The 12,318-nt window shown below is 33.8% G+C and overlaps 1 protein-coding gene across 1 annotated transcript in view; it reads right to left on the minus strand.

Moving 5' to 3' along the window:
* Window positions 1–12,318, minus strand: part of ADK (adenosine kinase) — a 451,605-nt gene that overhangs the window by 226,343 nt on the left and 212,944 nt on the right. Inside the window, exons 3-5 of the mRNA XM_065893758.1 lie at window positions 7,265–7,437; window positions 3,881–3,989; window position 249 (exon numbers count right to left, since the gene is read on the minus strand). Of these exons, the coding sequence (XP_065749830.1) occupies window position 249; window positions 3,881–3,989; window positions 7,265–7,437 (283 nt within the window). The remainder of the gene's footprint in view (window positions 1–248; window positions 250–3,880; window positions 3,990–7,264; window positions 7,438–12,318) is intronic.

The following is a 12,318-nucleotide window of genomic DNA, read 5'->3' on the forward strand; positions in this document are numbered from 1 at the left end:
GTAGTCATTAAGAATTTTAGTAGAAAACCCAATCAGGACAAACAAAGTGAGAGATGTAAGACCTAAATAGTTGTTATTGATTACTGCTTGTCCTTTACATGCAAAAACTCCTATTTCTTACCAAATATGGGAACTCTATTCCTTTCCTCCAAGGTTGTACACTTCTCCAAACCATGTTTCCTCCAATTATCCATGATCATACCTCCCGTTATTCCAGAAGCAACTATTAGTAACATTTAAAACTTTACCCTCACAAAAACTGTATTAACCAAAATGGTAAGACTGTAGACTGAAAAGAGATAAAAGCAGTCAGATGGAGTTATAAATTAAAGACAGACACGGTAAAAGAAGATCTGTAATAAGCCACGGAACTGGAAAAATCACAGAAAGAAGGAAATATGCATAGGAGTCAAAGGAAAATTCAAACTACTGGTCCCATATTCTCAAACAATTATTGACAAACTATGATTCACTATTCTTCCATTATAGTGCTTAATTTTGAATTAGTAAAAAAGAACACACATTGGGTGACAGTTTATGCAAAGTAAGTCACATGGCACTGGAAGCTTTTGTTAACCTATTTCTTAAATACCTGTTTGATCTCTAAAGTTAAAATTTCTCCCTATATAAGCCCAAACTTGCAAGCTGATTAGTGTTTTACCATGTATTTAAAACTTGGAACCTTTTTCTCATTAAAAACTCTTTAGAAATAATGCATAAATTTCTGTGCAAAATCCCACTGTACTCACAATGTAGTCCAAAACACTATTAAGGACTGACTGATAATATTAGAAAAATTACTATACATGGATGAAAAGTTATCTACTAGCTAAGAGCTTTTAAATTTATTTTTAAATGATAAAGTGACAGCTAGATAATTTTATAGAATCTAGAACAGTAATTTAGGGAGTTTCTTAGGTTGAATCAACCTTAAGACTGTTCAAATTCAAAGAAAAAGTCAGGCAATCTGGCAGAAATAGTCATCTAAAAAAAAAGGAAAAACAAAACCAAACAGGAAATTTCTAATTCCAACCAAGATGAAAAGAATGAGGAATGGATTTAAACAACTTACACAACTATAAAATTGGACAAAATATAGGAAATATCAATTTTGAGAAATTGGACAGTAATCAAATAAGGGACAAGATAAGGTGATCCCTACAATTATTCAAACTTAATTCCTAGAGAGAATTTCCAGATTGCAGTCATCAGGGCAGAGAGAACCTAAACAGAGTCCAGTAGTCTCCATTCAGGAAACCCAAGGTAGCTAGCACGTGCAAGGGCAGCATACTGGAAAGGAGAGAGCCATTTGAAGAAAGAGGTACAAAATGAGAACTCAGGATCCGCAGGGCTTTTCCAAGTCTTTAGCATATGTGCATGAGGAAACAACCCAATGTCATGGCAAGAACCAGAAAAAAAAACATATGATAGAATTTGCAGACAAGGGCATTGAAACAGGTGTTACAACTATATCCCATAACTTTAGAAATGGCAGACAGCAACACAAGTATGTAAAGCAGACAGAGCAGGAGTAAAAAAAAGGCCCAAATGTTTAAACACTGAAAATATAAAAATAAAATAACTACAAATATCAAGAGGCAGGATGAAATTAGAGTGCTAATTTTCTCACTTTTCACAGCACATTAATATTGCTTAAAAAAGAAAATATATGGTCTAGAAATTTAATGGCTCCAATTTCCTCATCTTTTTCATAAACCTTTCCTAAATATCACAGTCTTAGAGGGCTAGTGTAAGAAATATTTCATATAAGAGAATAAACAGACATATGCCAATCTGATTATAAAGGTAAAAAGCAACTAAGATTTAAGTTTTCCACATGTAATTAGCTATTGGCATAACCAGTAATCCCTAAAAACCTACTAACAAAGAATTCAGTTTAAACATGGAAAAACTGAGTTTATATGCTGTAAGTGGGACACCTGCTATGAAGGTAAAAAAGATGTCAACACTTCATTTAAACCGAAAGAGAATACTGGTATATGCATATTCCATTTTGACTTTTTATTAGGAAAGTTTTTGCTGTGAATTGCAGATTCAACGCATTATGTGACAGAGAAAATGAGGAAGGTTTTGAATTTTCTTAACGCTTGTGACTATTATTAATTCATGGAACAGTGAGAAGAAGAGTTGAGTATGTAGATCTAGTTTATTTTATGTAATGCAGATAGACATCTTACTTATGGAAATGTGTTAGATATATTGAGCTGCTTCTTCAGATCAAGAACCTTTTGTATAAAGAGCTCCCACAATTTCAAGTTGTTGAACCTCTGAAGTTTATGATGATGATGTAAGACGAGGGCTGACACTACAGAACCTGAAAGTGTAGAGAAGCCAACCTGATTTCTTGAAATAAGTAAAGACATACATATCTACTCTATCTAAATTTGCAGTTTTCTTATTAAGACTAGACTGCATGCTCTGAGCTGAAAGGGAATTAAAGATTTAAAAGAAATGCTGAAAGTCTGTGGAAATAATTTTAATTTCAGAAGAAATTTCACAGATTTCGATGAATAAGAAGTATGTTCTTAGTTGTTAGCAGAATAAATATTTGTTGAATGTTCACCAAGAATATACAGCATCTACAGCATCCCAGGTATCCAATATGAGTCCACTATTTTCAGAACTATTTAAAAATAGCCAAACTCTGAACAAACTATAGATTTACCTGGCAATGTGAAAGAGCATTCTTTTATGAAACAGCTGAAACAGAAACTAAGAGCTAACAGCTACAATCAGATATATCAAACTGGAATACATTTTGATACTTGTTTCTGGCTGAATATACAAGTCTCAAAAGTGGTTCAATTTTACTAATTTGAACAAAACTGATCACTCTACACTTTATACAAAACTGTACCTGAATAGTTGGTAACATGACTTTCCTCTATATAATCCTCTCAATGTAAGCATTTACTTGACAGCTATAAAGGGGTAGGATTTGCTATACAGAGGAATCAATAACCTTGTAAAGCCTACAGCAGTGCACGTAAACATGCTGTAGGAGACATTAACAATAGACTGAAAGAAATAATTATATTTTCAATAAACATGTTCCTACTGGATAATCAATTTTTTATGCATCTTACCAGCTGTTTCACAGCTCAGGTAGCAAATGGCAGCAGCTGTTATATCAAAACCGTATATGCAAATGAAGTACTTTTAATTTTTCATAGGTATCTACTTAGTATTTGTGATGAGCCACATTTAACTCATATTAAATAAAAACAAGGTATTCATAGGGTGATTAATTCAGGAGAATTTTTAGTACAGTCTTATTTTAGAAATGAATTCTTAACCAATTATTTTTTATGCCAGAAGGCTTAATAATTCAAATTACATGCTGCCCATATTCTGATATTTAAAAGATTTGTCATGATCAATGTTTCTAAAATATTAACTTAAAAGATGTCATGGTAATTACTATGGAATAAATAGTAATTAAGTTTTTTCATCAAATAAGCTCAAACTGTTTGCAGTGAATATTTATATTGCTAATAATATTTCCACACACAATGCATGCATCATTCACAACAAGTAGCCTAAAAATACAAAATATAAATTTCCAGAATTACTTCAAAGACCTTAAGATTTAATACAGAATTTGATACTTGGTTTAAAAACATCTATGTATAATGTATCTAAAAAGAGGTATATCTGAAGATAAATAATACAAATCACGCTACCACAGAAAGATCATATTTCTGTTCTGTATTTGTAATAGTGAACCTAGCATATGCTTTGAGATGGGTAAAGAATTTACAGGATAATCAGAGACAATTATTTTTAAATGTACCTCAGCTAACAACTATAATTTATAGTGTAAATATGTACCAGAAATATGAATTAGGCAAATACTTACTGCTATATAATAAACTCTTGCTTTGTCTACCAATATCCAGTTTTTCTCCATATCAAGATGTTTTTCCTTTTTATAACAATTGGCAGCAGCAAGATTAGCTACAAGGGATCTAAACAACAATAACAAAAAGTAAGTTTTACATATAGTCAAACTTGTCATATAACTATACAGTTAACTAAAAACATTTTTGTAAAATTTGTTTTAATTTTATTCTTAATTCTTCAAACTGCCGTATACTGATTTTAATAAATGTAAATAAAGTTACTTTTTTTTTTTTTTTTTGCGGTACGCGGGCCTCTCACTGTTGTGGCCTCTCCTGTTGCGGAGCACAGACTCCGGACGCGCAGGCTGAGCAGCCATGGCTCACGGGCCCAGCCGCTCCGCGGCACGAACCCATGTTCCCTGACTTGGCAGGTGGACTCTCAACCACTGCACCACCAGGGAAGCCCATAAAGTTACTTTTATTCTGAAAACTTTTCAAGATTTCTCTGTTGCCTTTGAGATAAACAAGGACATTAATCCTTGCTCTAAATATCATCTGGTATTTTGAGGAACTGGCATTTAAGCTTCCTTTTGATACTAAAATAATAAAATTATCTACTTTCTACATTTTTAGTAGTTCAAAATGCACTTAAGAAATAGCTACTATGTAGTTACCCACAAAAAAATATATATGCAACTAAAAACTTCAGTTTTGAAATATCAACATACTATCCAGTGATATTTAATCTAATGCTTTAAAAGCGAGGTATGGGATTAATTTTACAAAACACATATAAATGTAGACCATATTTACTATGAGGGATTAATTTTATTAATATATTACATTTTACATTACATTACATAAAACCATTACATTTTATGGGCTAGAATAAATTAATATTAGTTTTCATAGTTGAAAACTCCCTGCACTGTTCGTTTTGGAGCTGAAAATCTAAGCAGAATACTACATTTAAAATCTTGTTCCAAGTGCCACACAGAGCTTTTTATTATTGTCCAACAATTAAACTTAATACAATAATTATTTATGTTACAGACAAAGAAATAAAAACACTTTTCCCCCTCCTTCTGACCCACAAATTAAAAAAAAAATAACTTGCCAATTTTTCAAATTTTTTTTAGTTAACATTTGTGGTTAAAAACATCCCACAAATACATCATCTCATCACTTAAGATTTTGGTAATATGGTTAGATTCTCTTTTGAAAAAAATAAATCAATTCTCTTCCAAAACATATTTGTACTCACTCATATGCCATCAGACTAACTGAAGGATACATTCTGTTTATGCTCAACTAAATTAATGAAAATAAGAGTGATATTCATCAATACATGTATATGCAAAATAACTATATTACAAATTTAAGGATAATTAATTCATAAAAAATATTTTAGTAATCATGACTCTTGCAAAATGTTGACCAAAAAATGGTTACTAAATAAAAGCAAATACTTCTGGTATGAGCTACTAAACTCTATTTTGATAAAAAAAATACTACTCTTTTGATAGGAAACTAAATAGTTCCTCCAAAAGAAAATACAGGTATTCTTACTATCCAAGTGTATCTATCTGGTTCAGAGTTTGTGGAGAATAAGAACCTGGATTAAGAAGAATATTCCCGGGCTTCCCTGGTGGCGCAGTGGTTGAGAGTCCGCCTGCCGATGCAGGGGACACGGGTTCGTGCCCCGGTCCGGGAAGATCCCACATGCCGCGGAGCGGCTGGGCCCGTGAGCCATGGCCGCTGAGCCTGTGCGTCCGGAGACTGTGCTCCGCAGTGGAAGCGGCCACAACAGTGAGAGGCCCGCGTACCACAAACAAAACAAAACAAACAAAAAAAAAAAAAAAGAAGAATATTCCCTTAACCTGAGTTTGGGACACTGGAAGTTAGAGTTCCTAGCTCTTTTTAAAACAATCTATCCAAATCTATTAGGTTCCACAATTTGCATAATGAATTAGACAGCGAGGGTTTCCCTCAGTTTCTGACTTCCAATAGCACCTAATTAATACTGATCACCATAACCATTATATGAGTACATAAATTAAGCTGTTGATGGAAGACCTAATATTATCATACCTGTTCTTTAAAATAACAACTTAACATACAAAAACAATTTTGCAATTTTAACGTAGCCGGAGTGGTATCAGAGGCAAAAGTTGACACATTTCTCACTAATGCGAAAACTCTGCACCTGCCTATTAAAGTTGGTTTTTAGAGAAACTGAAAAGGGGAAAGGTCTAAATAAGTATATCTCAATGTTCGAACCGACGGTTTTATTTATTAAAACCTTAAAATCATAAATTTCTCCTACACCCAAAAAATAAAGTTACAGGAAAGTTTGAAAATGGCTTTGGTACCCTAATTGTTTTTGAAAGTTATATTTTATTTAATGACTACTGCCCAGAATAGTGTCAGGTCTTTAACATACATTTGAGAGGTCAAAGAGTGAGCAAAAACATATGAGGTAAAAAGGAGGAATGGAGCAAGGGGAAGAGAGATAAGGGAGGAAATAAGGAAAAGAAGACAGAGAGGCAAATAAGAAAGAAGGGGAAGAAAGGGAGATAGGAAATGGTGGAGGACAGACAATATTTTTAGCTATAAGGGATGTAAAGTATCTAGTGAGTCACCATTTTAAAAGAGACCATCTTTGGTGATTCTAACAATATAATAACTAGGAAAACTATTTTTTTTCCTTTCCGAAGGAGAAAAAAGCCCATGCTGATAAGCAGTATGCTAATAATGATGTTAGCAAAGCATGAATGTACTGAAGATATACCTCCACGTAGCTGCAAAAGGCACCAAAAAAAGCAATGCATGGAAGGTTCTGAGAGACAGAGTTCAAGTTCACACAAAGAAAAACTTTCTGATAAGCGAAGTTGTATAGAAATGTAATAGATTGTTTTTTGAGTGATGCATTACCCATGACGGAAGTTGCTTAGTATGGGCAGATGACTTTGCCAGAAATGCTTTAGATGACCTAATTTATATGAGGCTGGATATAATGTAATATTTTATATATTTAAAAAATATATATGTATTTTAATATTCCAATCTCAGGACATTCTTCCTAATGCCAGTTCGGCAAGAACCTAGCTACAAAACACTGAATAAAATGCGCTCCTTTTCTGACCCTAATTATAAAAAGTAGAGGCTGGACTAGATAATCTCAAAATTTTCATTTCATTCCGCTTCATGAAGATAACAACAGGTTCAAGAAAGGTAAAAAAAAATTTTTTAAGGAAAAGTGATACTAGGAAGAAGAGTTTATTAAACATTAAAATAAATTACAAACATGAGGTCTAAATTCCAAACTCAAATTTGAATTCAGATTTTACCAGTGGTTAAACAGTCAATTAGTACAGTGCTTCCCTTGAAATAACACTGACCTGTTGCCACCAGTGATGCACGCAGCACAAGTTCCTGTTGGCTGCTCATTCTGTTCATAGTAATGAGCATCCACATGGGCTTCGGCAGCTTTTTTCTTCAGGATCTCCCCAAATTTATCTATCCCGATGCATCCAAAGAATGTTGCTGCTTTGTGTGGCTGCTGAATCATCCACTGAAAAAGAGAAACATAAATAATTTTAATGGGTCAGAAAAATGGTACACATAGTTCAGTATTCTGCCAAGGATGGTGGCATAAAAGGGTTGCTTTGTTAGCAGCTGTGGCTGTTAGGAATGGAATTTCAATCCTGTATCACCACTTATGATAATAAATTTGATATAACAACCACATAAAATCTTATTATACTTCCTTCAGGGAAAGAAAGAGAACACAGTGGTTAAGAACTCAAAGTCATACAGACCTTAGGTCAATACTGGCTTGATACAGAAAAATAATACTGAGTCCAATAGAAATAGTGAAGCATTGTCATTAAAAGCCCAGAATCTATATTGAATACTGTGTGGGTTCAAATCTTGCCTCTGCCACTAATTAGCTGCGTAAGTAAGACCATGTCACTTAACATTTCTAGGCCTCATTGTCCTCATATGTAAATGAGGAAAAAAATTATAAATACACCTTATAAAGCTGCTGGGGATTAAATTAAGTAATTTAAGTTAATGTATATGCATTATGGTACCAGGCACAAAGCAGATGATGTATATTAGCTGTGGTTGTCATTAATATTGTACTTCATATATATATGTGTGTGTGTGTATATATACACATATAGATATGCTAAACTTACGTTCATGTCTAATAAGTTGTTTTAAAAACAAGTTATTGGACTTCTCCAGTGGCTCAGTGGTTAAGAATCCACCTGCCAATACAGGGGACATGGGTTCAAGCCCTGGTCTGGGAAGATCCCACATGCTGTGGAGCAACGAAGCCCAAGCGCCACAACTACTAAGCCTGTGTTCTACAGCACGCGAGCCACAACTACTGAGCCCGCGCTCTACAACTACTGAAGCCCGCGAGCCTTCAGCCCACGCTCCACAACAAGAGAAGCCACCGCAATGAGAAGTCCACGCACTGCAACGAAGAGTAGCCCTCGCTTGCTGAAACTAGAGAAAGCCCTTGCACAGCAATGAAGACCCAATGCAGCCAAAACTAACTAAACAAACAACTTATTCAGAAATAAACAGTATTAAAAATTCTAATTCATTAGTCTCATAAAACTTTAATTTCTTTGCTATAAATTAATCACAGTGTATTTATTTTAAAATGCATACTTTTCATTGATATGTTATCTTTTATAATTAGGCTCAAATTCCTGAGGTTTCTAATACTTGTATTAGTTATTGTATACAGCATTTATTTTTTTCTAAGACTTTTTAGCAAAATACTCAATATGCAAAGTCAAAAGATACCAAAATCTTACATTACTTCCAAATATCTGGAGTATAAAAGAAATGCATGTATGTTTAGTGCTAAAGGGATGAGGAAGTAAAAAAAGGTAACAAAGAGAAATCTGTAAGATAAAGATACAGTAACTGATGATCTAGTAGTCCAATTCTACTTCTAGGGATTTATTCTGAAGATATATGTCCACAAATATAAAACAACATATACAGAAGTATTCTTTGAGACATTATTTGTAATGGCAAAATGTTGGAAACAAAATGTCCATGCATAGAAGACTGGTTGAATAAAATATGATAAATCCATTCAATGGAATACAACACAATTTATAAAAGAACAAGAAAAGCCGTTTGAAATACAACAAATAAATGCAACATGTAATCATTATAATGCTGGACTGAGAATAAAATCAAACAGCTATAAAAGACTATTAGAATAATCACTGAGATTGGAATATCTATAATATATCGGAAAACAGGATTGTATAAATTCTAAATTTCTCAAATAGAGGATAAATACTTCAAAATCATTCAGGGGAAAAATATACATATTTATTTATATAAAGAAAGAGAAAGCAAATGTCGAAATGCTAAAAACTGGTAGATCCAATGGCATTTTTCACAGAACTAGAACATAAAATTTCACAATTTGTACGGAAACACAAAAGACCCCGAACAACCAAAGCAATCTTGAGAAAGAAAAACGGAACTGGAGGAATCAAGCTCCCTGACTTCAGACTATACTACAAAGATACAGTAATCAAGACAATATGGTACTGGCACAAAAAGAGCAATATAGATCAATGGAACAGGATAGAAGGCCCAGAGATAAACCCATGCACATATGGTCACCTTACCTTTGATAAAGGAGGCAAGAGTATACAATGGAGAAAAGACAGCCTCTTCAAAGTGGTGCTGGGAAAACGGGACAGCTACATGTAAAAGAATGAAATTAGAACACTCCCTAACACCATACACAAAAATAAACTCAAAATGGATTAAAGACCTGAATGTAAGGCCAGACACTGTAAAACTCTTAGAGAAAACATAGGCAGACACTCTATGACATAAATCACAGCAAGATCCTTTTTGAACCACCTCCTAGAGAAATGGAAATAAAAACAAAAGTATACAAACGGGACCTAATGAAACTGAAAAGCTTTTGCACAGCAAAGGAAACCATAAACAAGATGAAAAGACAACCCTCGGAATGGGAGAAAACATTTGCAAATGAAGCAACTGACAAAGGATTAATCTCCAAAATATACAAGCAGCTCATGCAGCTCAATATCAAAAAAACAAACCACCCAATCCATAAATGGGCAGAAGACCTAAATAGACATTTCTCCAAAGAAGATATACAGATTGCCAACAAACACATGAAAGGATGCTCAATATCACTAATCAGAGAAATGCAAATCAAAACTACAATGAGGTATCACCTCACACCAGTCAGAATGCCATCATCAAAAAATCTACAAACAATAAATGCTGGAGAGGGTGTGGAACCCTCTTGCACTGTTGGGAATGTAAATTGATTCAGCCACTATGGAGAACAGTATGGAAGTTCCTTAAAAAACTAAAAGTAAAACTACCATATGACCCAGCAAGCCCACTACTGGGCATATACCATGAGAAAATCATAATTCAAAAAGAGTCATGTACCACTATGTCCACTGCAGCTCTATTTACAATAGCCAGGACATGGAAGCAACTAAAGTGTCCAACGACAGATGAATGGATAAAGATGTGGCACATATATACAATGGAATATTACTCAGCCATAAAAAGAAACGAAATTGAGTTATTTGTAGTGAGGTGGATGTAGTCTGTCATACAGAGTGAAGTCAGAAAGAAAAAAACAAATACCGTATGCTAACACATATATGTGGAATCTTTAAACAACAACAACAAAAAATGGTTCTGAAGAACCCAGGGGCAGGACAGGAATAAAAACACAGACGTAGAGAACAGACTTGAGGACACGGGGAGGGGGAAGGGTAAGCTGGGATGAAGTGACAGTGGCATGGACATATGTATACTACCAAATGTAAAATAGATAGCTAGTGGGAAGCAGCTGCATAGCACCTGGAGATCAGCTCAGTGCTTTGTGACCACCTAGAGGGGTGGGATAGGGAGGGTGGGAGGGAGACGCAAGAGGGAGGAGATATGGGGATATATGATATGTATAGCTGATTCACTTTGTTATAAAGCAGAAACTAACACACTATTGTAAAGCAATTATACTACAATAAAGATGTTAAAAAAATTAAAAAAAAACAAAAAATAAAATGAAAATTGGTACATCTATGACAGGTATACAGAAGTTCCTTTTACTGTTTTTTATACTTCTATGTAAGTTATAAAATTTTCAAAATTAAAAGATGGATTAAAAATATTGTAACAAAATCAAACATTCCATTTAAAAATAATAATTTAAAATTAGCTTATTCAGTCTTTAATATTATCAATCATTTTTAAAAAATAAGTCCATCAAATGAAGCAGTTAATATCTTAAAATGCATCAATATCCATACCTAATAGATTTTAAATCCTTTAAACCATGCTTAGGTAAATAATACATTTAACAGCAGAAAATACCTGTATGTTGTTCTATAATTTACTTTTATTCGTGTAGAAGCATGGTTAAATTATGAACCATGTCTGCTTTAGGTAGTAAAATAAAAAAGGCAAAGTCAACAGCAAATTTTACTATGATTTTTTAAATAACTTAAAATGCCATCAAAATAAAAGGAAACATCAGTGAAAGTGAAGTTATTATAATGTAACTCAGCCTAACTATTATCGAAGTTCACATGTTCAAACTAGTGTGAAAAAAAGGGCTATATCAACTCACTATCGGGCTTAAATATGACTTCCAACCCTTCCATAAGCAGGATTTAAATGAATTGAAATGTTTCCTTTACAAATCACTACTACTTGAACCTGCAAGACAAAAAAATGGACAAATAATAGAACTATTCAGCAGGTTGTTATAATTCCACTATTGAGTATTTCATCATAGGAAACTGGCTAACATTCTGGAAATATCCGATTATCAGCATACTAACAAAATATGAGACCTTTACTCTTTTTTTTTTTTTTTTTTTAAATTTTATTTATTTTTGACTGTGTTGGGTCTTCGTTGCTGCACGTGGGCTTCTCATTGCGGTGGCTTCTCTTGTAGCAGAGCACGGGCTCTAGTTACGCGGGCTCAGTAGTTGTGGCTCGCAGGCTCTAGAGCACAGGCTCAGTAGTTGTGGCATACAGGCTTAGTTGCAACGCGGCATGTGGGATCTTCCCGGACCCAGGCTTGAACCCGTGTCCCAGGCATTGGCAGGCGGATTCTCAACCACTGCGCCACCAGGAAAGCCCAGAGACCTTTACTCTTGATCAGTGATTTCCACTCAAAAGTTAGTCAATCTAAAATGAAAGTTTAGTAAGCCAAAGCAGACACACAAAAGAAATAGAAGCAATGTTCACTGTTCAAAGTACTCAGTAATCTAGCTGAATAAATCAAGATGTTATAATCAAGAAAGTTGAAAAAGATTAAAAATACAAATTTTTAAAAAGTTTATAAATAATTTGTTTTTTAATTTTTTTTAATTTAATTTTATTATTATTTTTATACAGCAGG

This window comes from Phocoena phocoena, chromosome 16 (genome assembly GCF_963924675.1).
Source record: "Phocoena phocoena chromosome 16, mPhoPho1.1, whole genome shotgun sequence".
In the NCBI taxonomy this organism is placed as follows: Eukaryota; Metazoa; Chordata; class Mammalia; order Artiodactyla; family Phocoenidae; genus Phocoena; species Phocoena phocoena.